General features: G+C 41.9%; 1 protein-coding gene across 1 annotated transcript in view; it reads left to right on the top strand.

Moving 5' to 3' along the window:
• The window catches only part of CATSPERB (cation channel sperm associated auxiliary subunit beta), a 78,814-nt gene extending 53,859 nt beyond the window's left edge, over positions 1-24,955 (top strand). Inside the window, exons 19-26 of the mRNA XM_066276665.1 lie at positions 5,494-5,633; positions 8,314-8,511; positions 9,716-9,826; positions 13,553-13,663; positions 15,666-15,801; positions 17,563-17,663; positions 18,389-18,463; positions 24,767-24,955. Of these exons, the coding sequence (XP_066132762.1) occupies positions 5,494-5,633; positions 8,314-8,511; positions 9,716-9,826; positions 13,553-13,663; positions 15,666-15,801; positions 17,563-17,663; positions 18,389-18,463; positions 24,767-24,955 (1,061 nt within the window). The remainder of the gene's footprint in view (positions 1-5,493; positions 5,634-8,313; positions 8,512-9,715; positions 9,827-13,552; positions 13,664-15,665; positions 15,802-17,562; positions 17,664-18,388; positions 18,464-24,766) is intronic.
• Positions 24,956-26,866: the final 1,911 nt, after the last annotated feature.

The following is a 26,866-nucleotide window of genomic DNA, read 5'->3' on the forward strand; positions in this document are numbered from 1 at the left end:
TGAAAGGGGGAAAACCACAATCTTTAAAAAACGCTTATTTGTAAAACAGAACCAAATCTAATTTTTATGAATGGAACGTTGCTCCGGACGTGAGCTGGCTGCCCTACAATTTAACTCAGGTCTGACCCTGTCTTCCCAGAGACGGAATCAGATTCCACAAGAGTCCAGTCCCGCCAAATGGTCCCACTCAACTGGAGACACGGTTGCAAGCCCAGACCTTTCCCTGCGCCCTGGACTGATTGGCTGCAGGTGGGAGGTTCTCAGGGCCTCCTCCTTGGGTTCAGTTAATTCGCTAGAGCACCTCGCAGAACTCAAAGGTTTTATGGATTGGATTACGTTTATTACAAAAGGATATGCTGAAGGACAGGGGAACACCCGACAGAGCAGGTGCAGAGTTCAGAGGATGGGGGGAGGGTGCAGTTTCCATCCCCTCTTCAGGCACACTCCCCTCCCAGCCCCCAACGTGCTCCAACCCAGAGACTCTCCGAATCCTGACCTTCTGACTGTTTATGGAGGCTTGATTATAGAAGCATAATTGATTAAATCTTTGGCCATCGGATTGATGCATCCTAGGTGTGGGGTGGGGGCAGGGACTGAAAATTCCAACCCTGTAGTCAGTGGTTAGTTCTCCTGGCAAGTGGTTTCCATCATCAGGTGTGATCCAAAAGTCACCTTATTAACATAACAAAAGGCAGCTTTGCTGCTCTCCCAAAGGTTTCAGAAGCTTTGTGCTAGCCTGACCAGGCCAGGCGGCACAATGGATAGAGCGTCAGACTGGGATGTGGAGGACCCAGGTTTGAAACCCCAGGGTCGCCAGCTTGAGTGCGGGCTCATCTGGTTTGAGCAAGGTTCACCAGCTTGAGCCCAAGGTCACTGGCTTGAGCAAGGGGTCACTCGGTCTGCTGTAGCTCCCCCGGTCGAGGCACATATGAAAACACAATCAATGAACTAAAGTGCCACAGCAAATAATTGATGTTTCTCATCTCTCTCCCTTCCTATCTGTCCCTATCTGTCCCTCTCTCTGTCTCTGTCACACACACAAAAGAAAAAAGAAAAGAAAAAAAAGCCTTGTGCTAGAAATGGGACAGAAGACCAAAGATACATATATATTTCCTATTATAAATCACAATATCACAATCTCTTTCCACTTACTGCATCTTCTTCAATGTCTTTCACTGATGTTTTATAGTTTTCAGTGGACAGGTCTTTCACCTCTTTGTTTAAACTTATTCCTAGGTATTTTATTCTTTTTGATGTTATTATAAATGTGATTGCTTCCTCAATTTCTCTCTCAGATAGGTCACTGTTACTGCGTAGAAATGCAACTTTTTGTTTTTTGATTTTGTTTCCTGAAACTTTATCAAACTTGTTTATTCGAACAGTTTTTTGGTAAAGTCATTAGGGTTTCCTGTACTGTATATAAGATCCTATCATCTGCAAACTGCAAGTTCACTCCTCCCTTTCTGATTTGGATGCCTTTTATTTCTTTTTATTGCCTACTTGCTCTGGCAGAACTTCCTGACCTGTGCCGAACTGAAGCGGTAAGAGTGGGCATCTTTGTTTAGTTCCTGATCTTAGAAGGAAAGCACTATGCTTTGAGCACGATGAATATGATGACGTGTGTGTGTGTTAGCTATGGGTTTGAATCTGATTTTAGCTATGGGCTTGTCATATATGGCCTTTACTGAACGGAAGTATATTCCTTATTTATCTAATTTTTTGAGAGGCTTTATCAGGTATAGATGTTGAACTTTCTCAAATACCTTTTCTGCTTCGATCGAGATGATTAATAATTTTTATTCTTTATTCTGTTATCATGGTATGTCACATTAAAGACCCTGAATAGCCAGTGATCTTTTTTAAATTGAATTTATTGGGGTGATACTGGTTACCATAATTATATAGGTTTCAGCTGCCAAAGTAATCTTGAGAAAAAACAAAGCTGGAGGCATTGTATTTCCTGATTTCAAACAATATTACAAAGCTATGTTAATTAAAACACACTGACATAAATACAGACCAGTGGAACAGAATAGAGTGCCCAGAAATAAACCCATACATTTCTAGTCAGCTAACCTTTGACAAGGGAGTCAAGAACATACACTAGGGGAAAAATAGTCCCTATTAAATGGTGCTGGGAAAACTGGGTAATCACATGAATAAAACAGGACTGTTGTCTTACATCATTCAGAAAATAAACTCAAAATGGATTAAAGACTAAATGTAAGACTTGAAAGCATAACATTCCTACACAAAAACACAAAGGGCCTGACCAGGCGGTGGCGCAGTGGATAGAGCATCGAACTGGGATGCCAAGGACCCAGGTTCAAGACCCCAAGGTCGCCAGCTTGAGCGTGGGCTTATCTGGTTTGAGCAAAAGCTCACCAGCTTGAGCCCAAGGTCGCTGGCTTGAGCAAGGGGTTACTCATCTGCTGAAAGCCCGCGATCAAGGCACATATGAGAAAGTAATCAATGAACAACTAAGGAGTCGCAATGCGCAACGAAAAACTAATGATTGATGCTTCTCATCTCTCCATTCCTGTCTGTCTAGCCCTGTCTATCCCTCTCTCTGACTCTGTCTCTGTAAAAACATAAAAATAAAAAAGTAAATAAAAAAAATAAGGGAATAGCTCCTTGACATTGGTCTTGGCAATGATTTTTCTTTTTTAAGAAATGCCACCCAAAGCACAGGCAACAAAAACAAAAATAAACAAGTGGGACTACATCAAATTAAAATGCTTCTGTACAGCGAAAAGAAATATTGATAATAATAAAAAACAATAAGTAATGAAATGAAAAAGCAATCTGTGGAATGAAAGCAAATATTTGCAAATTGTGTACCTGAAAAGGAATTCATATCTAAAAAAAATAAGGAACTCATACATTGAATAGAAAAAAAAAAGCCCAAATAATTTAATTTAAAAATGGGCAAAGGACGCCTGACCAGGCAGTAGCTCAGTGGATAGAGCGTCAGACTGGGATGCAGAGGACCCAGATTCGAGACCCGGAGGTCGCCAGCTTGAGCGTGGGCTCATCTGGTTTGAGCAAAAGCCTACCAGCTTGAACCCAAGGTTGCTGGCTCCAGCAAGGGGTTACTCAGTCTGCTGAAGACTCGCGGTCAAGGCACATATGAGAAAGCAATCAATGAACAAGTAAGGTGTTGCAATGCGCAATGAAAAACTAATGATTGATGCTTCTCATCTCTCTCCATTCCTGTCTGTCTGTCCTTGTCTATCTCTCTCTCTCTGACTTACTGTCTCTGTAAAAAATAAAAAAAAAATAAAAAATTTTTAAAAAATGGGCAAAGGACCTGGACATTTTTCCAAGAAGTCACAAATGACCAACAGGTACATGAAACGATGGTTGACATCTCTAACCATCAGAGAAATGCAAATCAAAACCATGGTGAGCCTGACCTGTGGTGGCGCAGTGGATAAAGCATCTACCTGGAAATGCTGAGATCGCAAGTTCAAAACCCTGGGCTTGCCTGGTCAAGGCACATATGGGAGTTGATGCTTCCAGCTCCTCCCCCCTTCTCTCTCTCTGTCTCTCTCCTCTCTCTCCCTCTGTTTCTCCTCTCTAATAATGAATAAATAAATTAATTAATTAAAAAACCATGGTGAGATATCATCTCACAGCTGTTAGAAGGGTTGTTATCAAAAAGATAAAACAAATGTTGGTGAGGATATGGAGAAAAGGTAACTCTTGTGCACTGTTGGTAGGAGTGTAAATTAATTTAGCCACTTTGGAAAACAGTATGGGAATTACACAAAAAAAATTTAAAATAGAACTACCATATGATCCAGTAATCCCACTTCTGGGTGTATATATATGAAGGAAATGAAATCACTATCTTGATGAGATATCTGCAGTCCAATGTTCCTTGCGGTATTATAATAGCCAAGATATACAAACAATATAAACGTCCGCTGACAAAGAAAATGTGGTATATTTACACAACAGAATCTTGTTCACCCGTAAAAAGGAAAGTTATCCTGTTACTTGCAACAGCATGGCTGAGCCAGGAGGATATTGTGCTAAGTGAAATAAGCCAGACAAAGAAAGACAAATTCTGTATGGTATTACTCATATGTAGCATCTAAAAAAAGAATAAAGTCTAATTCATAGAAATAGAGAGTAGTACAAACTTCTAGTTACAAAGGACTAAGTTCTGGGAATGTTATATACAGCCTGGTGATTCTAGTTAATAATACTGTATTGTGTACTTGAAATTTGATAAGAGAGATTTTAAACATTCTAACCACACATAAAAAGACAACTACAGCCCTGGCCGGTTGGCTCAATGGTAGAACGTCGGCCTAGCATGCGGGGGACCCGGCTTCGATTCCCGGCCAGGGCACATAGGAGAAGCGCCCATCTGCTTCTCCACCCCCACCCCTTCCTTCCTCTCTGTCTCTCTTTTCCCCTCCCGCAGCCAAGGCTCCATTGGAGCAAAGATGGCCCGGGCGCTGGGGATGGCTCCTTGGCCTCTGCCCCAGGCGCTAGAGTGGCTCTGGTCGCGGCAGAGCGACGCCCCAGAGGGGCAGAGCATCGCCCCCTGGTGGGCAGAGCCTCGCCCCTGGTGGGCGTGCCGGGTGGGTCCCCGTCGGGCGCATGCGAGAGTCTGTCTGACTGTCTCTCCCCGTTTCCAGCTTCAGAAAAATACAAAAAAAAAAAAAAAGACAACTACATGTGAAGTGGTAAATGTGTTGTGATAATCATTTCACAATGTATACATATCTCAAATCATCACATTACATACTTATAAAATATACAATTTGATTGTCAGTTTACCTCAATAAAACTAGAGGGTGGAATGTGAGTTATCAGCCCCCTCCACAGACCTGCTAAATCAGAATCTGCATTTTAACAAAATGACCACTTCATAGTTCAGGAAGCACTGGTCAGGTCACCTTGGTTTAAGGAGAACTGCAAATGAGACTTTAGACAAATCATTTAAAATTACTTCTCATTTAGGATTTATTCATGAGTAAAGATAGCAGTTAGACTACAGTTTTTCAAATCTCTTTTTCCATTAAATTTCTCAATATGGAGAGTTTGCAAACAAGTGGCCTGTAGGTAGAAATTGCCCCGGTGCCATATTGTGTTAATTGTCTTAGAAGTTTCCTCTTGGGGAAAAATTGACTGACAGCCCTTCAAATTGAGCCTACCCTTCAGTTTCTATACCGAGTTATCCAACTTGGTGCAGCCAGTGCCAACCAACTGACCTTTATACTGGAGAACCTGGCTAAGGAATAGGGGTGCGCACCAGAGCAGTATTTCTGTGAGAAATTTGGAGAAAATACTTGCACAGTGAAATTTTTCTGATAACTATAAAAGTTAACTCTACATAAATTTTTAACTGTATTCCCAGGCATTATGAAGTCTTTGTAATAGATTCTGTAGATGTTTTAGAATCCTGATTAGCCAATCATTATTAAATTGTTTTAAGTTTTTATGATTTACCATTAACCGTTAGCCTTGTTTTTACAGGTATTCGAATACGTGAAGTGCCACTCCTAAAAATAATTGTTGGAAACCCAAATTTGTTGGACGTTCAAGCTGAAGGCATTTTTGATTATACTGATAGTTACATATTAGACATTTCTATAACTAGCAAGACTTTAACTCAGGTAAGATTTTATTTCAATTACAAAAAGAAGTATTAATTATAGAAAATTTAGAATGTCCACTAAGGAAAAGAAGGGTTAGGGTTAAGGGTTAAAAAAGTAAGCTCTGAAAACGACTACCTGAGTTAGATCTCACTTCTGACACTTTCTACATGAACTTGGGAAAGTTACTTTACTGGGCTAAATTCCCTTATCTATAAAATGGAGATCATAATAATAATTTCTACCTCACAGGGTAGTTTTGAGAATTAAATGTGATAATTCAAGTAGGGCATCTAAAACATAGAAAATGCTCAATCACTAGGAACTTGCAATATTTCCCCCATTACTCCCCCTAAAACTGGTAGAGTATCATATATACACTTTAAGAAATTTATTCTTTCACATCCACACAGTCTTTTCTATATATTCTAAAGTTTTTTATCATGAAAATTTTAAGATATAAAGTAGAATTTCCATGTATCTCTTAACACTCAAACAATAGTCAAGATTTTGCTACTTTTGTTTTCTCATCCCTGTTTAATTTTTTGGTTTATAGTCTGACATTTTTAAATGAACAACAAGCATCATGTCCTTTCACTCCTGTATGCTTCAATAGACATCTCTAATGTGTGTTTATCTCTGTACTATAAAACTCAGTCTCTAATCCAATGTCCCCAATTGTCTCAAAAAAATTTATAGTTGGTTTATTTAAACTGGGATCCCAACAAGATTCATACAGTAAGTGATGATTTTATCTCTAAAGTCTCTCTTAGTTGAAAGGTACTATTTCATTTCTTCCCCTGCTGTTGCATTATGGATTGGGTCCATTGTCTTATAGAACATCCAACATTCTGGCTTGTTCTGTTCACTTCCTTGTCTCTAACATGTGCTTCCCTCCCCCAAATTTCCCTTAATAGTATAACCCTGCTTGGATTCTCGTTCAATGTGTTTTGGCTAAAATTCATTTAAAATAGATCGTTTTAAATGGCTACAGAATACAGGAATAGGAGCAAGACTACCACCACCAGAATCTACGATACCACTAGTTATTAGTTATTTCTACATTCTTAAAATTGCAAAATACTTTAAAATTTCAAGCAGAATTTATCAAATTTTGCTAAATGTTTAATACTGTTCCAGGTTCAAATACATTTACTGTGCATAAATTCTTACCAAAAACAGATCTTTGTGAAATACAGTGATTGCTAAGTGAATAGCTTATTCTCAAAATGTGTACCAATTGAAGTTATTGTCTTCATATTATCAAAGCAAATGTCCAGGTGCTCACTGGGTGGGGGGAACCCCATTGATGTGAGTTAGATGTAACTATGGTGTTTATTTCATAAATCCTTCCTGATTCTTGCTCATTTCCAAATGTCCACATTCCATTAGATTGCAATGTATTTCTTCCTGGAAAGGAGTGTGTTTTCTGTTATGGTCTATCAACTTTATCACTCTATTTCTGTTTTTTATATGGCTCTTTTTCTATCTCTTTTCCTTTTCTATATTCTTTAGTTGATTACTGTGTTATTTTGCTAGGGCTGCCATAAAAAATACCACAGACTGAGTGGCTAAAACAAGAGAAATTTATTTTCTCATGGGTCTAGAGCAAGGGTCTCAAACTCAACTCAGCATATGGGCCGCAGAGCAAGATCACAGCCATTCGGCGGGCCGCTCTAGGTCTACAAAAGGCAACTGTTACGCAACACTTTTCTCACTGCAGTTGAAAACAAAAAAAAATCAGTACAACAAGCACAATCGTACATGCAGTTTACTCAGTGTCACAAAACGACCAGAAACTATAGTTCGCATCACAACTGCTGTTAACTAAGCTAATATCTAGCTAGGATGCTAGAGAAATGAAAAATACAAGTAGGCCCCTAGGCTTACTTAATTTTATCCAAAATATTTTGAACTTCGTGGATTAGTCTGCGGGCTGCACAAAATTGTTCGGTGGGCCGCATGCGGCCCGCGGGCCGCGAGTTTGAGACCCCTGGTCTAGAGGATGGAAGTCTAAGATAAAGGTTTCAGCAGGGCTGATTTCTTCTAAGGCAGGGGTCCCCAAACCTTTTACACAGGGGGCCAATTCACTGTCCCTCAGACCGTTGGAGGGCCGGACTATAAAAAAAACTATGAACAAATCCCTATGCACACTGCACATATCTTATTTTAAAGTAAAAAACAAAATGGGAACAAATACAATATTTAAAATAAAAAACAAGTAAGTTTAAATCAAGAAACTGACCAGTATTTCAATGGGAACTATGGGCCTGCTTTTGGCTAATGAGATGGTCAATATGCTCCTTTCATTGACCACCAATGAAAGAGGTGCCCCTTCCAGAAGTGCAGCGGGGGCGGGATAAATGGCCTCAGGGGGCCACACATGGCCCGCGGGCCATAGTTTGGGGACCCCTGTTCTAAGGCCTCTTTCTTTGCCTTTTCCCTATGTCTTCAAATCATCGTCCTTCTGTGTGTATCTGTGTTCAAATTTACTCTTGTTATAAGGACGTTCATCATATTGAATTAGGGCCTAGTCTATTGACCTCCTTTTAACTCAGTTACTTTTTTAAAGGTCCTATTTCCAAATGCAGTCACATTCTGAGACACTAGGGGTTAAGATATCAGCATATGAATTTTGAGTAAACATAGTGCATCTATAATACTTTAAATAACCTTCATTTATATATTTGGCTATTTCCAGGGTTCAACTTCACTGGCATTTGTTATGTGGAGAGCATCAACTAACTGCTTTGTGACAACATTTGTGGCAACACTGAAAAGCAGCTGTAGTTATCTCAAAACTATGCATCACATTCCTAGTATACTTATCCCATTGAAAGACTGGATCAGTGGAATCCACAAAGACAGCCAGGGTTTCAATAGGATCAAAACTTTGCCGGTAAAAAAATAAATAAATAAATAAATAAACCTAAGCAGATTGTTTTAAGGCTACCAGTGATATATTACTTTGTATAACTGACTAACCATTTGGTCTTAGTATTTCTTTCCTAAGATGTTCAAAACACTCCAGTTATTTTTCAGTCCTCCTGTCATTTCAAAGATGTGGTGATGATTTATTTCTAAAATGTAAAATCTTTCTGAAATAATGATTTTTCTTAGTAACTTAGTTTCATCATTACTAATATAATTTATGTACATTAATGGTGGTATAATCTTGGGATTTTGCAATATATAAAGTTATTTGCCCTTATGTTGACCTGTCCTGAGCTTACACACACATGCACACACACGTATATTACAGGCCCTGTTTCAATGTAGTAACAGTTTTAAGTTTTGCCTTGTCAGAATCTGACTCTTTTTAACATATAAATTATTACTCTAGACCCTGGCCAGTTGGCTCAGTGGTAGAGCATTGGTCTGATGTGTGGATGTCCCAGGTTTGATTACCTGTCAGGGCACCCAGGAGAGGCAGCCATCTGCTTCTCCACTCATTCCCCTTCCTCTTCTCTCTCTCACTCTCTCTTCCCCTCCTGCAGCCATGGCCCGATTGGTTCTAGCGCATTGGCCCTGGGCACTGAGGATGGCTCAGTAGAGCCTCCGCCTCAGGTACTAAAAATAGCTCAGTTGTGAGCATGGCCCCAGATGAGCAGAGCATCAGCCCCAGATGGAGTTTCCGGATGGATCCCGGTCGGGGCACATGTGGCAATCTGTCTCTCTATCTCCCCTGCTCTCATTGGAAAAAAAGAAAAAATTTTTTCTTAAATCATTACTCTATTAACTTATTACTTATTCTTTTCCTTGTGATAAAAAAGCAAATAACCAAACTTGAAAAATTATTTACTAAATACATCACTAGGAGTTTTTATAAGGTGTTTAACTTTTTTGCATTGACTTTATGGCCACTATTTTAGGTACTAAAAAGTGTTTCACTTATTTACAATGTCCAAGTGATATTAACATGGATTGAGGTTGTAGAAATTTCAGAAAATATTGGGTTGGGAATGTAAAGTGAATAAAAATGTACTGTAACACCTGGATCTAAAAACAAGATATTTGCTTTGATTGATTTTTTTGGAAAATCAAAATATTTAAATGAAGATATAATAAATAATTGTACATTTTCTTTGTTTAATCACCTGCAGACAAACTACAGGCCTCCATCTAACATGGGAATTGCCATACCAATTACAGACAATTTTTATAATGCAGATCCTAGCAAACCTATACCAAGAAATCTATTTTACAAGTCAAAGGTAAGTACTTTTCTACAAATAAACCAGTATTTATCTGAATTCAAGAAATCACTGAATAAAATTACAGAACATAGCTACAAGGATTAAATGAGAAGGTGCATTTAGTACAATACCACATCTCCCCTTGTTGGGGATGATAGTGATGGGGATGATGATGATGGTGGTGGTGGTCATGGTGGTGATGGTGATGGTGATGATGGTGGTGGTCATGGTGGTGATGGTGGTAATTATGGTGATGGTAGTGATGGTGGTGATGGTGGTGGTGAAGGTGATGGTGATGGTGGTGGTGGTGATGATCGTGGTGATGGTGTTGGTGATGATCGTGGTGGTGGTGATGGTGGTGGTGGTGATGGTGATGGTGGTGATGGTGGTGGTGATGGTGATGGTGGCGATGGTGATGGTGGCGATGGTGGTGGTGGTGATGGTGATGGTGGTGGTGGTAATGGTGGTGGTGGTGATGGCAATGATCATGGTGGTGATGGTGGTGGTGGTGATGATGATGGTGGTGGTGGTGATGATGATGGTGGTGGTGGTGGTGATGATGATGGTGGTGGTGGTGGTGATGGTGGTGGTGATGGTGGTGATGGTGATGGTGATGGTGATGGTGGTGGTGGTGATGGTGGTGATGGTGGTGGTGATGGTGGTGGTGGTGATGGTGGTGGTGATGGTGATGGTGGTGGTGGTGGTGATGGTGATGGTGATGGTGGTGATGGTGATGGTGGTGGTGGTGATGGTGGTGATGGTGGTGGTGGTGATGGTGGTGATGGTGGTGGTGATGGTGATGGTGGTGGTGGTGGTGATGGTGGTGGTGGTGGTGATGGTGGTGATGGTGGTGGTGATGGTGATGGTGGTGGTGGTGGTGATGGTGATGGTGGTGGTGGTGGTGATGGTGATGGTGGTGATGGTGGTGATGGTAGTGGTGATGGTGGTGGTGGTGGTGATGGTGGTGATGGTGGTGGTGGTGGTGGTGATGGTGGTGGTGGTGATGGTGGCGATGGTGGTGGTGATGGTGGTGATGGTGGTGGTGGTGATGATCGTGGTGGTGGTGGTGGTGATGGTGGTCATGGTGATGATCGTGGTGGTGGTGGTGGTGGTGGTGATGATGGTCATGGTGGTGATGGTGGTGGTAATGGTAGTGATGGTAATTACTACTACTACTACTACTACTGTTACTCATTTCTCTTACTATTTTAGTCCCTCTCCTCTCATTTTACTGATACTCCTGGGTACAGTTTTAGAATCAAGAAATCTAAATGGACCCTTTAACCCTGACCTCTCCCTCACTCCCATTTGAATTTCAAATGGGATAAATAGGGTGAAAGTATCCTTTCACAAATGAAAAGTATCCCCAGGCCCATCTCACATCTCCAGCCCTGGGAAAAAAACAGTGTCCAAAAGGAAAGAATTATGTTTGCTTCAACACAGGCACAAACTCCGGCCAAGGTTTTGCCTAGAAGATAGCCCAACAGCACTCTGTCTCTCCAGAGTAAGGAGTGAACCAGGTAGAGAAAAGTACATTAAGGGGTAGCTTCTTGAGGAAACGTCATAGATGCCTATGCAAGCTCCCTCTAGAGAAATGTACTTACATGCCTATATAAGTGTACAGACATTCATATCCATTCATGAACATGCACAAACAATGACATAAAATTATTGCTTTTGTTCAAAACTCTGCATTGCCTTCCCATCTCATTCAGAGTAAAAAACACATTCTCACACTGGATCAAGGTCCTCCATGATATGGCTTGGCATTACACCTGGCCTGACTTTCCCCAGGTCAATCTGCTTTAGCCACACTGGCCTCCTTACTGTTCTTCAACTATGCCAGACATATTTCTACCACAGGACCTTCACACTTTCAAAAAATTTCTCTGGAATTCTCTTCTGACAGATATGACATGGCACACTTTGTCACTGTCCTTAGGTTTTTCCTTAACCACTCTATTTAGAATTGTTATTCCCATCTCCACTATTACCTCCTAACCCCCTTCCCTGCCTTATTTTTCCCTATTGCACTTATACAGTTTTACATATTTTACTCATTGTACTTCATAAAAAAGATAAGCTACATAAGGCAGGGCTGTTGTTTTTAATCTGTTTTGTTCTCTACTATATCTTTAGTACCAAGAACAGTGCCAGGTATGGGGAACAATTAAAAATTATTGAACAGCCCTGGCAGGTTGGCTCAGCGGTAGAGCATCGGCCCAGCATGTGGAAGTCCCGGGTTCAATTCCTGGCCAGGGCACACAGGAGAAGTGCCCATCTGCTTCTCCACCACTCCCCCTTTTCTTTCTCTCTCTCTTCCCCTCCCACAGCCAAGGCTCCATTGGAGCAAAGTTGATCCAGGCACTGAGGATGGCTCCATGGCCTCTTCCTGAGGTGCTAGAATGGCTCTGGTTACAGCAGAGCAACACCCAAGATGGGCATGCTGGGTGGATCCCAGTCAGGCACATGTGGGAATCTGTCTCTCTGTCTCCCTACTTTTCACTTCAGAAAAATACAAAAAAATATATTGAACAAACTAATACTACACATTTACACACATATTGTTACACACACACACACACACACACACACACACACGGAGGTTGACTTCTTGTCGAACCTTGGAAATCAAGGTAAGAAGCTCTGTCCCAGGCAATGAGCAGCTATAATACTAAGTTCAACTCCAGCTTGTCACAAAGATAAACCTTGTTGTATCACACAGCCAAGCCTCCTCTGTAGAACTCCGGCTTTATGTAGGGATCTTCAGGATTTGGGGTTTTGAGGGGGTTTTAAGGTTTTTTTGTGTGGAGGGACAATTAATAGGAAATGTATATAATATACCTCTAAATAGATGAAAGTTTTTTATGCATCTTCTGAAATCCAATAATGTCCACTGCAGTAGTCCTAGTGTTATCAGGCACTGGCAGCCATTCTCTGAGGACATAGCAGTGAGCTTGGTAAACACGATACCTCCATGGATCTTCACTCTAACGGGGGAGAACAGGCATCAAACAGAAAGTTGTACAAATGAAATAGCGTCATCCGGCTCAGTGTGTGAACCACGTGGCCCTGCGCCACCTGAGCCAGCGTCACCTGGGAATGTTTCTCCAGGGCAGCTTTCCCATGCTCATCTCGCAGCTACTGGATCAGACACTATAGGGTGCAGTCCTGAAATCTGAATATTTAAAACATCTTCCTGTTGATCCTTGCTTACCCTAACGTTGAAGATGGACGAGTAGTAGAGACAGACACAAAACGCACCAGACGACTGTGGCTCAGGGATGCTCCCTTAGTCCGAGGGAGTCACACTGGAAGATGAGTAGGGGTTAGCCAGACAAGGGGAGACGCAGGAGCAGCACAGACTAGGGTAAAAGGGAGACCAAGCATTCCAGGAGCGGGAAATACTACGCACACAGGGCAGAGGTGGAGGGGGGCTCCTCGCCTTTGCTCAACGTCACTAGTTATTAGGGCAATATAAATCAGAACCACCGTGAGATACCACTTCACACCCGTCAGGGTAGCTTCGACAATCTATAAACGGGGAAGCAGCTGAGTGACACTGGGTTCACATTATCAAGCAAGGGGACAAAATTCAGAAATACTGTACTTTATTCTTGATGGACTTTTTCCACTTTCTCAGGGATTTTATTTATTCAGGGAACAAATATTTATTGAAGATTTACTTGGTAGAAATCCTGCCACGGAGGGAAAAAAGTCAACCTTTATTAATTCTGTTTGCAGAAACATGGTAAATTCAAACAGTGTGCTAACATGTCTTCTCGGGCGAAGTGTAACTGCTCACAGGAACAAAAGTTTTCATATGATGTTGCTTTCTCAGACTGCAGAGAAAAGGTAAGATCACTTTTAATTACTTGAAGACAGAGTACTTTCTTTTTTTTTTTTTTTTTTTTTTTTCATTTTTCTGAAGCTGGAAACAGGGAGAGACAGTCAGACAGACTCCCGCATGCGCCCGACCGGGATCCACCCGGCACGCCCACCAGGGGCGGTGCTCTGCCCCCCAGGGGGCGATGCTCTGCCCATCCTGGGCGTCGCCATATTGCGACCAGAGCCACTCTAGCGCCTGAGGCAGAGGCCACAGAGCCATGCCCAGCGCCCGGGCCATCTTTGCTCCAATGGAGCCTTGGCTGCGGGAGGGGAAGAGAGAGACAGAGAGGAAAGCGCGGCGGAGGGGTGGAGAAGCAAATGGGCGCTTCTCCTATGTGCCCTGGCCGGGAATCGAACCCGGGTCCTCCGCACGCTAGGCCGACGCTCTACCGCTGAGCCAACCGGCCAGGGCAGTACTTTCATATTAATAAGATTTTGGTTAAATATGAAAACTAAGCCATAGAAATAATGTCTTATTATATCATAAAACTAAATATTGATGCAGAGCTAAAAGGACCTGGATTTAAATGTCCCCAGACAAGTCAATTAACATGATCTATAAAAGAGAATGCCTGCACTTCCCTGCCCATGCCACAGGTTCTTATAAAGAACCTTATAGTTCTTATAGTTTTCATATCTATGTGAAAACAATTTGTAACTTGTCAAACACTTGACTACAATATGGTAAACATTGATTAAAGAAAACTTAGTGTTGCCTGACCAGGTGGTGGCACAGTGGATAGAGCATCAGCCTGGGATGCAGAGGACCTAAGTTTGAAACCCCAAGGTCACTGGCTTGAGCATGGGTTCATCTGGCTTGAGCATGGGTTCATGTGACTTGAGCGTGGGCTCACCAGCTTGAGCCCAAGGTCGCTGGCTTGAGCAAGGGGTCACTCGGTCTGCTGTAGCCCTTCCCCCCCCCCATCAAGGCACATATGAGAAAGCAATCAGTGAACAACTAAGGTGCCGCAACAAAGAATTGATGTTTCTTATCTCTCTCCCTTCCTGTCTGTCTGTCCCTATCTGTCCCTCTGTCTCTGTTGCTAAAAAGAAAATTTAGTATCTAATGTCTATCAAGTTCTAGTATAATAGGAGTTGAAATCCTTATTATTAAAAAGCTCAGTCTGGTAGTAGTGACAAAATACAGACACTGTAATATGTTGGTAAAGAGTGTGTCAAGTGTTTCCTCCTATTAGTCTAAAAGAATTCAAAGATGTATCAGGTTCATGATGGGGTTTGCATTAACCAAGTTAACTGTATACTTCGTATCTTTCAAGTGTGCCTACCTCAAATGCCTTGTAAGACTATACATAGCAGTATATTAAGTGATTTTATATGAAAGGTATCTTTTATGTAAAGATAAAATCACAATACAATATTGGACAGAGTCACAATCGATAAATTTTGAGGGTTATTATTATATACCTCTACAAACTACCCCCTTGCTGAATTACAGTATTTCTTGAACATTTACTATCTACCAAATACTGCTCTAAGCCTTCTCCACGATTTCATTTGAGGCACAGCAAAGCCAGGTACTTTGCCAAAGATCACATCATTCATATAGTTGGAGTTAGATTTGAACTTGCTTACAAAGCCTGAGTTTAAAGAGTGGCTGAAAGACCATGACCAGCAGGGAGAGAGGTGTAAGGGAACCAGACAGGATCCAGGTCATGCAGTGCCTTATGGGATATGGGTTAGCCAAAATGTTTGCATATCCTCATAGTAAAGTCCTATGGAAAAGGCCCATAGAAAGTTAGGAGTTTTGTTGCCACAGTGTTTCTGTATTACTTTTGGAGTTCACATTGATTCTGCTGTAAGGCAGATTTTTGTTGTCAGAAACCCTGAGAAGCCCATTTCATTTAGAGTAGCCAGACTCTGGGGAATGAAGCTATGTATTCTTTACCAGGAAATCAAGTTAGTATTGAATTTTCCAACTTGACATTCATTCTTGGCATTTGCACTTTAGGTTCCTCGTTATAAGTTTCCAGTGACAGAATATCCAATTGCTTTGCATATTTCCAGTGAGGATGGACACATCCCCATAAAAACTCACCACCTGGTCACTGTGACGGAAGTGAATAAGAGGGAAAACTGGAAACTCCGTAGGTTTGCTTTTTTTCTATAATTATTTTATCTTGTAAGTGATATTGCTATTACCTAGATGAGTGGTTTACTAGGCAGCCACGAGTGCTTGAAAAGAATTTAAATCAGTTGGCACATTGCTGTTCATTCTGTTGTCTCCCACTTATTTCACCATCACTTCCAGTGACCTGGATTCTACGGCATAAAAGCATTTTTGAAGAATTTGAACTGTAAAGTATTTGAAAGCTATCTTGTAGATTAGCAGCAAAACTGACTGATTGAATTTGTGCTATATGTTGGCCTAAGTGTCTCCTATCACTGTGCATGCAATGTTACAGAGGCTACAAAAGGTGTTGCCTTTTGGATTTACCTTCTATTGGATTTACCTTCTATTTATATGAGGACATTTCTTAAAGATTTTATGGTAAAATAGCCTTGGCCAGTTGGCTCAGTGGGAGAGCACTGGCCAGGTGTGTGGAAGTCCCAGGTTCAATTCCCGGTCAGGGCACACAAAGTGACCGTCTGCTTCTCCACCCCTCCCCTTCCCCCTTCTCTTTCTTTCTCTCTCTTCCCCTCCCACTGCTGTGGCTCTATTGGTTTGAGCACATCAGCCCTGGGTGCTGAAGATGGTTCTGTGGAACCTCTGCCTCAAGCACTAAAAATAGTTCAATTGTGATTATGGCCCCAGATGGGCAGATCATCAGCCCCAGACAAGGGTTGCTGGGTAGATCCCTTGAGGTGCATGCAAGAATCTGTCTTTCTATTTCCCCTCCTCTCACTTGGAAAAGAAGGGGGAAAAAAGATTTTATAGTAAAATAATTGAAAAAATATACAAATATTTTTAAATAAGAAAAGTGAAATTTTCCACAACTCAATTTTACCTCAAATATGTAGTCTTTTACTGCATGTTTTGTGTTTGTTTATATATGAACACTTTAAGGAAACAGATAGATCAATAGAATTAAGTGAAATTTTGATCAGTTATTAATGTTACCAAATATCCAGACATTTGATATTCAGTGTATCTTACTCTGCCCAACATATGCATTTTTGGAATGAAAAATCGGTAAAGAAAACTACTATTATTTTGTTTTAACTAACATCCCATTTTATGTAGCCTGCTGTTACTGGCTCTTGAGCACTGATTCTTAAACCTTCAAGCATTTTGCATACTGGTTGTTAAACCATTGGTAACTTGATATTAGCCATAGTAAGAGTATTTACACCACAAGAATTCGTAAATGCTATGATGAGAGCTTTTCTTTTTACTCCTTTAGATCCTGTATACCATTACACCACTGCAATCTCCAGCCCCCACACTATGCATCTCAGTTTAGAAAGAATTATAAGAAAAGCAGAAGTAACTGATCACTTTTTTGAGAAAAGGTTTCAGTGATCCTATTGTGAAACTTTTCTGCCACCTAATTTAAAATCACTTACTAACCACTTAGGTGGTTCTGAAATTATCTCATTGCCAAAGACACAAAGTATGTGCAGGTCAGGACTGGTCATGAGCACGGAGCTGGAAGAAAAGTCAGCCCAAATTAAGGTGGTCAGAGGTCTTGTCCTTTTTGATGATACCCCGGAGAAGATGCAATGTGAAAAACAGGCCTAATCTCCCCTAAATTTATCCTCCACAAAGACAAGCAGAACTAAAAGCATAGGACAGCTTAGTCATGTCAGAGTGGAACCTGTCACTGCACCTTAATGGATGTAAAAAATTGTATAGAAAGTGAGAAAATAGCATACGTGTGCTTAAAATATGCTTCGTGTACTTTTAGAACACACTGTCCCAGCAAATATAAGAAAACTGAAGACTTACCTAGAATCTCTTCTTCATACTTCAGTGTATAATCCTTTAGGCCTCAACTTAAGTATAACGGTAAGTGGGCAGTATTTTTGTTTTTTCTGGCTTGAGTTGAGATAAAATGTCTATGTCCAAACTAAGACTGGTTTTAAAGTATAGGCATTCATGAATGGTCGAAATAGCATCCTGAAAGTATAATGGAGAGTGTTCACTTTTCCTCCATTTCCTTCGATGTTATCATTTCTAAAGGTATCTGAAAGTTGAATTTAGCATTCACTTATGATTTCTTTTTTTGAGCTAGCAGGCAAAACAAATACATTATCTATTAAGGTGAAGCAGAAAGTGTGTTTCCAAAAGTTAGGGGAAAATGGGCTCAGTATCCTTCACCTGCATATGCACGGACAGACACACCCTCTGGTTCCAGCTGCCCCTAAGAACGCAGCTGAGAGAATCTAGGGAACTGTTGAGAAAGCCAGTGAAAGTGAGGGGACATATCACGAGGACATAACCATGAATATGAGGATTAGCTCAACATGAGTCAAGGACATGTTAGGTTTCATATCTCTGTTTCTTCACCCTAAATATAAAGTACAGTAGCAACTATCGAATCCCCCTGCTGCAAACTCTTGTCCTTCGCCTTCCGTTTTTATTTTGAAAAATGCAGTATATGCCCAGAGCCTTCAGGGGATCGAGCTTTTTAATGCCCCATCTATCGGGGAAGTGGCCCCAGTGGTGTATATATTTATTTCAAGGAACACACGGGTCGAGACTGCTAATGACCGGGTGTGTTTTTTCCACAGGGCTCTGAGCTTTTTCACTTCAGAGTGTCCATTGTTTCGGGGTTCACCTTTTGTAACTTAGAAGAAGAATTTCAGGTACAGTGAACGCACGGGTATCAAGGGGGGGCTGAGGAAGTAACATGACAAGCCTCTGTCCAAATGACACTGAAGATTAACAAATGGCAGAATTTGTGTGCTAGACAAGGCTTGGAGACAGGGGTCCTGAAGAAGGGTGGTGATGCTGTCACAATGATGCAGGCAGGGCGCATGACAGCTGGCAGGACCGACAATGCCAGGGAAATTCTAATGAGCACCTGTATTTATTTTTGTCCCTCTCTGCCTTCCATATTGAGCTCAGTTGTCTGGCTTTTAATGCCTTTACTCTCCCCCTCACCTTCCCACAGACACCTACGTCTGTAGCATTGGAGTTCCCCATGTCGTCCTACCTTTGGTTAGGTGAGCTGCCATCATCAAGTCTCAAATACTCGAAAAGCTTGAAATAATGAATCCAATCAAAATCAGCTTCCCCGAATCACCCCACCATGTGCCTTGGCTCATCTGCCTGGGGCAAATGGGACGAAATGAGGATTTGATTAAATCGATCAATGTCAAATACTCACACCACATTATTGATAACAAAAGCAATCTCCCCCTCCCCCATCTTCCTTTCCGTTTGCTCCCCGGGGCCCTGCCCCAGGGCCACCCAGTGCTGGGTCTCACACCTACGGTGCTGGGCAGCCACGGGGCAGTGCTGAGGAAGTCCATCCCACCGGATAAGGAATTAGGGGAAGAGGCACCTGCCATATGAAGAGTGTCAGAGGAAACCCCCATTATTTTCCTCCCTCTTCTCTTTCTTGCCTTTCTGTTCCAAAGGCAGCCCCCATTTCAGGGAATGACACAATAGTACAGGGGGCTAAAATCCTCATAGACTCCTGGCTCTCTTTCCAGAGGACATGGAAAGGGCCTCTGGGAGCAGAAGTGGGTGTGGGGGTCGCTGAGAGAAGAGCGCTGGAGAAGGAGAGCCCCGATTCTGTATGTGAACTAGCACAGGTACCACACAGCACACGGGCAGCATGCACCTGAAGATGCACAGCACAGGCTTCAAAATAAAAGCATCACAGAGACACCACTTATGCTCCAGAATCACCTGAGAGGCACAGGAACCAGGAAGACACAGAATAGCAGAGGCTTTGACACTGAACTGACCTTGGAGCCACCACCCTCAGAGGATGAGCATAACTTGTGATCGCAGTGCAACTAGTGCTATTGACTGCTAAAACAAACAGAAAAGCAACATTTTCCAGAGAATTCTTAACAGAACCAGGGCCTCACAACACAGTATCTTAAATGTCTGGATACAATCCAAAATTACTCAATATACCATGATCTAAGAAAATATAAACAATTCTGAATAGACGAGACAATCAGCAAATGACAACAAATGGAATTATCAGATATTTTAAACCAGCACAATGACTATTATAACCATGCACCATTTTCAAGTAAATGAAAGGGGAGATATTTTCAGCAGAGAAATTGAAGCTCTATAAAAAAGAACCAAATGGAAATTTTAGAGCTGAAAATATATTTAAAAATGTTTAAGTCACTGGATGGACTCAACAGCAGAATGGATATGGCAGAGAAAATAAAATAATTGCGCCTGCCCAGGCAACAACATAGTGGATAGAGCATTGGACTGGGATGCAGAGGGCCCAGGTTCGAAACTCCGAGGTTGCCAGCTTGAGTGCGGGCTCACCAGCTTGAGCATGGGGTCATTGGCTTGAGCGTGGGATCATAGACATGACCCTATGGTCGCTGGCTTGAGCCCAAAATTTGCTAGCTTGAAGCCCAAGGTCGCTGGCTTGAGCTGGGGTCACTTGCTCTGCTGTAGCCCCCAATCAAGACACATATGAGAAAGCAATTAATAAACAACTAAGGTGCCACAACGAAGAATTGATGCTTCTCATCTCTCTCCCTTTCTGTGTGTCTGTCCTTGTCTATCCGTATCTCTGCCTCTCTCTCTGGCCCTGTCACACACACACACACACACACACACAAAAAAAAAAAAAAAATTGTGTTTGAAAATAAACCAGTAGAATTCTAGCCCGAAGAAAAATGATTTTTAAGAGATTAGCCCTGGAGACCTATGTGATAATATCAAAGGTCTAGCATTTATGTCACCAGAATCCATGAAGGAGAGGAAAGAAGAGATTGGTGCAGAAGAGGATATTTGAATAGCTCCAGGGAGAATGGCTCGTGTCTGTTGGACAGAGGCAGAGGCTGGAGTGATGCTGCCACACTAGGGAGCACCAGGGATGGCCAGTGACCGCCAGCAGCTAAGAGCATGAAGCAGCATCTCCCTCCGAGTCCCAAAGAGAAACCAACCCTGCCAAATGACATCTTGATATCAGGCTTCTGGCCTCCAAAGCTGTGAGACAATAAATTCCTGTTTTTAAAAAATATGTATTTGAAGAAATATAGGCTGAAAATTGGTGAGGGCATATATTTACATATTCAAGAAGCTTAATGAATCCTGAACAAGATAAATTCAAAGAAAGTATGCCTAAACACATCATAATCAAACTACTAAAAATCAAAGATAAAAAAAAAAAAACATTTCAAAAGCAGCCAGAGAAAAGCAACACTACACAGAAGAGATTTCTCATCAGAAACCAAAAACGCTAGAAGAAAGTTGTATAACATCTTTAATGTGCTGGGGGAAGGGGACTAGGGGAGAGAAAGGACTGTCAACCCAGGATTTTATACCTAGTGAAAATATCCTTGGCCCTGGCCAGGTAGTTCACTTGTTTGGAGCATTGTATCCATATGTCAATATTAAGGGTTCAGCCCCGTGTCGGGGTGCATGAAAGAATTAACCAGTGAATGTATAAATAAGTAGAACAACAAATCGATGATTCTGTCTTTCTCCCTTCCTCTCTCTCTCTAAATTCAATTTAAAATTTTTTTTTGAGAAAAAAGAAAATATTCTTCAGGAATGAAAGAAAAATAAAGGCATTCTCAGATAAAGGAAACTAAGATAATCCATTGTAGACAAAACTTTAAAAATGCTTAAGAAAGTTCTTCCAGCTAAAAAAAAGTATAAACAAAGGAAAATGAAGCTTCAAGTACAAAGGAAGAACCACAAAAATGAGTAAAAGTAAAAAGAAAGTAATTGCACAGTTAATAAAGGAAGATAATCATTAAGAAATAATTTTTTAAAAGTGAAAAATTTCTTATGACAGTTGAAAGCTGGTTTTGAAAGTATCCTGAGACAACAGAATACAAAGCATGATCTTGGACATTTTGGGGATAATTGACAAGTTTTGAATAAGATCTGTAGATGTGATAATAGCATTGTCTCAGTGTTAATTCTTGATCTTGCTAACTGCACTATGATTACTTAAATAAATTCTTTGTAAGAAGTACAAATTGGCCCTGGCCGGTTGGCTCAGTGGTAGAGCGTTGGCCTGGCATGCAGGAGTCCTGGGTTCGATTGCCGGCCAGGGCACACAGGAGAAGCGCCCATCTGCTTCTCCACCCCTCCCCCTCTCCTTCCTCTCTGTCTCTCTCTTCCCCTCCCGCAGCCGAGGCTCCATTAGAGCAAAGTTTGCCCGGGCGCTGACGATGGCTCTGTGACCTCTGCCTCAGGCACTAGAATGGCTTTGGTTGCAACAGAGCATCGCCCCAGATGGGCAGAGCATCGCCCCCTGGTGGGCGTGCCGGGTGGATCCCGGTTGGGCACATGCAGGAGTCTGTCTGACTGCCTCCCCGTTTCCAACTTCAGAAAAATACAAAAAAAAAAAAAAAAAAGTACAAATTGAACGATTTTGGCAGAAGTACAGGGTGTCTAAAACATACTCCTTTATGGCACTGGGATATAACCTTTTTTCCAACATGGAGTGGAATAATTGGACAAAGAAGATTGGAGGGGAAACATCTGAAGAAAAACTGTATTCCAGAACTCTAGAGGTAGTAGTTTCACCGGAGAAAGCAGGATTCAGAAGTGCTGGAGATTTCTACTCTTAAAGTATAATGGATGGCTTAATTGAGCAAATGAAATTTTTGGATCATCTGGTACGGTACTAAAAAGCATTCTGGGTAGAGAGAACAGCAGAAGCAAAGACACATGTGGGAAAGCATAAAGCTCATCTCTTAAATAGCTTATATTTGTTTGGCTGGACTGTAAGATTATATACAAGAAAGCAGGTAGGTTAGGGTCAAATTGTGGAAGACGCTGAATGTCAGAATAAGAACCTTCCAACATTCCTGTCATCAATGAGAAGCTATTAAATGTTTTTTGTTTGTTTGTTTTTTTAAAAAGGTGTTCAGGAATGGGGAGGTGGTCTACAGCAGTCCAATGAGAGTGAATTACAGGACTTTTCTTCATGAGTCTGGGACATGGACTTGCTCTTTCCTGAACATATTAAACAAGGGAGCTTGTAGCTCCAGGAGCTACTGTCAGCCATTAGGGCTGTTGGACTAGGAGGGGCCATATCCAACCTTGAGGAAACAGGACAGAGGGATGGGGGGGATATTATAATTACAATGAACAGTTCCCTCCCTAACCTTGGCATAGAAAAGAAAATTCACGTTTGCAATTACATGTGGCACACAATTGTCTCCTTCATCGGTCACAAACAAACCAGATCTTTCTTAATAAAACTAATTATACAATCTCCTCTGATGATCCAGGTTAGAAGATTTTTGTCTTGAAGTTCCACAGCAAAGACCACAAGCAGTAGATCACATTCAATATCTAGCATTTTCCTATCAAGTCCCTAACATTCCAGTACCCTTGGACACATAATCTGAGCCCTAGCATACAACAGGAGATGGTTAAACCAGCTAATCTATTACCATGAGGATAATTATATTTCAAGATTGAAAAGAATGGTTTCTCTGCTTTCCACACCACTTGGCCAGATCTACCTTTTAAATTCTGTTGCTCATAACACCTACTTCTGGTACCAATTCTATATCGTCAAGATTCTTTTAGTTGCAAATAAAGCAACCTCACTTTTAAAAAAAAGTGTTTTATAGACAGGCTGGTATTTAAAATGATTATTCTGGCAATGTTAGTATGTCCATATGGATGACAGCTTGGAAAGGCAGCTATTAGAGCAGCTCATTTATACAGAGGGAGGTAGTAAAGCTCACAGTCACAGTATTGAAAGTGGACTGGAAATAATGAATCGGAAAGGAGTTGTAAAGGAAATGACAGTCTATAGGGACTGTTTCTAAGAAACACTTACCTCCTTGGGTCCCTGGGAGGACGGTGGTACCTTTAATCGGAGTTATACCCATATCAATCCTTTCTTTTATCAATTAGTGTTTTCCCCACATTCTCCATTCTTCTATTTCCACTTACCTTCACTTTTTTCTATCTCAAAAGATGATCTTGCCTCCTGCTTCACTGAGAAAACACAAGCCACTGGTCTCCACATGTCCCAACTTCTACGTTTAGCATAAATGGGACCCACCCTTACCCAAGGTCTCAGAGCAAAAGACATCTCTGTGCCTCCCTGTCAATAATCCTCTCCTCCAGGGCCCTATTTTACTAACTATCCACTCAGGCAGAGGGGAACTTTCTCCTATATGTCAGCACTTAGAGGACTCTCTAAAGTGGTGAGAGCCAGAGAGCACAGCTCATTCCCTCTAACTGGAATGTCCCTTTCCTCCTTTTCTTCTGTGAAGCCCTTTATTTTTCAAGCTCCTGCTCAGGAAGTACCTTCCCTGCTGACCATTCCCTAACCCTGTTCCCACAGCCCATTCTTCTAGAACAGGGGTCCCCAAACTACGGCCTATGGGCCACATGCGGCCCCCTGAGGCCATTTATCTGGCCCCCGCCGCACTTCTGGAAGGGGCACCTCTTTCATAGGTGGTCAGTGGAGGAGCATAGTTCCCATTGAAATACTGGTCAGTTTGTTGATTTAAATTTACTTGTTTGTTATTTTAAATATTGTATTTCTTCCCATTTTGTTTTTTTACTTTAAAATAAGATATGTGCAGTGTGCATAGGGATTTGTTCATAGTTTTTTTTTTTTGTAGCCCGGCCCTCCAACGGTCTGAGGGACGGTGAACTGGCCCCCTGTGTAAAAAGTTTGGGGACCCCTGGTCTAGAACAATGCAGCACGTTTTCCTGCCATCTAAGGATTCCAGCTGCCTACCTCTGCCACTAGATAACAGTACAGGATAATAGATAGAATTCTTATTCCCTGCCTATTGTAACCAAATTGTTTCTTACCAAATTGTCAAAGAGACTGTTTCCAAGCTTTGTGGATGCTGAATAAGTCTGGGCAGGATTTTGCTAAATGAGAAACAGGATCCCCACCATGTGGGAATCATATAAAGTTCAGTGTTTTGACTTACTCGATTTAGACTTTGTTTTTTCTGTTGCAGATTTATGTCGACCAAGTGCCACTACCATTTCCAGGACACACACTTATTGCCATCGCAGCCGCTGTGGTGCTAGGGGGATTAATTTTTATAGTATTTGTGTATAAAATACGTCATACCCACCCAACGGCTAACGGCCAAACATTCAGTACTGAAGCCAACGTTGGTGCCACTCCACTGGCTAAATCATGAAAATCTGAATAGCGAACATAGGATTATCCAAATTTTCCCTTTATTTCCTAGTTTTATCAGTTCCTAGAACAATGTATTTAAATGTTAATAAACACTAGATAAAATACTCCTGAATTACCACTGAACTCAAATGAGTCAATATGTTTACCATTCTATTCCCTTATTTTAAATTCTTATGTCAATCCTTATGATGTAAAGGGTTTTCCTTGAGGATCTTAGAAAAATATAAAATGATAACCATCTCTGTGTAAATTGGGCTTTCTGGGAATTTCAGCTTTACTAACATTTCCCTCTTTCAGTAAGCCTTGCTCTTTTCACTGGGAGCATGCATGGAACGCGGTCCCGCCAGGATAAGACAGGCAGTGAGGGGCTCACCTGCAGAGCTGCTTGTAGAGCTTCATGAGAATGAAAACTGGAGCCATTTGGGTTTCTCAAAGCAACTTCACAAGAACACTGTAGTACCTAAAGAGAGGGAGATGTGGCCACCATCACGGGGTGTTGGAAGGACATGGTGTCTGGATTAGGTATTGCTTTACAAACCTCCATGCGGCATGTAGAATTCCAAAGATGTGCCTCTGTGTGCTCTGCCCGAGCACCTGTTCCTGAGTCGTCAGAAGATGGCCAGTCCATTCCGAGATCAGCCATGGTCCCGGAAGAGCAAGGAGCAGCACACTGCTTTGACAACATAAGGAGAAGAAGGTATCTGTTCGGAGAGCAGAAAATCATGGCCATGCTGCTGTGTACCATGAAAGGTCTTCTGAGAAGTCTGAGAAGAAGGTAGATACAAGAATCAGACTCAGGAGCCAGACCTCTCCAATATGCCCCTTCACTGTCACCTAGCATGGTACAGATATTGGGCAGTATTTATATTAGTCAATCCAATCCCTTAGAACCCCAGCTAGCGGCCTTAGCTAGCATACCGAATACAGTATCACTATGACAATAAACTGACAACATGTTACATTCTTCAGTCTCTGATCAAACATCTCAAAACTCCCAGCCCACAAAAATTTCCTCAGAGATTTGGCAATAAGATGAACACATTTCTATCATTTGCATTCAATAATGTAACTCCTTTCTATTCTGATTATGCTTAACACTATCCAGTTTGTTTTGAGTCAGAATCCACCTTTCAACTAAAAGTGGGGCAAAAGAGGGATTTTGAAATTTAGCTGCAAGGGAGGCACATCAGGAAGTGGCAGCGGTTTCAGTGAAGGAAGGATTTAGATATTTGGTTGACCAAGCATTTAGTCCATTTTTACAGCAGCAGCAACCTCAAATCTTAGCTCTCAGTGGCTTATGACAATTAACATGTTTGTTGCTCATTGATCCGTGCATTGGCTGTGCTGGTTCTGCTCTGAGCAGGTCTGCCCAACATGTTTGTACTCTGGAACACAGGCTGGAGAGCCAGAGTCACATGGCAGCTCTTCTCATGGCACAGGACCAGATACATGAGATACAGCCAAACCATCTGAACTGTCTGAAGCACAGAATACACAGCATGCCCTGCTTGCATTCCATTAGCCAGATCAGATCACGTGGCCAAGCCCAAGACCTGTGGACAGAGAGCTACACTACTCTCATTCTAAGTGTGAACTTTTAGGACCCTACTCTTACCTGGTTGCTCGTTATCTATTGCTGTGTGACCAACTCTGCATTTTTTTTTTTTTTTTGTATTTTTCTGAAGCTGGAAACTGGGAGAGACAGTCAGACAGACTCCCGCATGCGCCCGACCGGGATCCACCCGGCACGCCCACCAGGGGGCGACGCTCTGCCCACCAGGGGGGGATGCTCTGCCCATCCGGGGCGTCGCTCTGTTGCGACCAGAGCCACTCTAGTGCCTGGGGCAGAGGCCAAGGAGCCATCCCCAGCGCCCAGGCCATCTTTGCTCCAATGGAGCCTTGGCTGCAG

Source organism: Saccopteryx bilineata, chromosome 4, assembly GCF_036850765.1.
Source record: "Saccopteryx bilineata isolate mSacBil1 chromosome 4, mSacBil1_pri_phased_curated, whole genome shotgun sequence".
NCBI classification, from domain to species: domain Eukaryota; kingdom Metazoa; phylum Chordata; class Mammalia; order Chiroptera; family Emballonuridae; genus Saccopteryx; species Saccopteryx bilineata.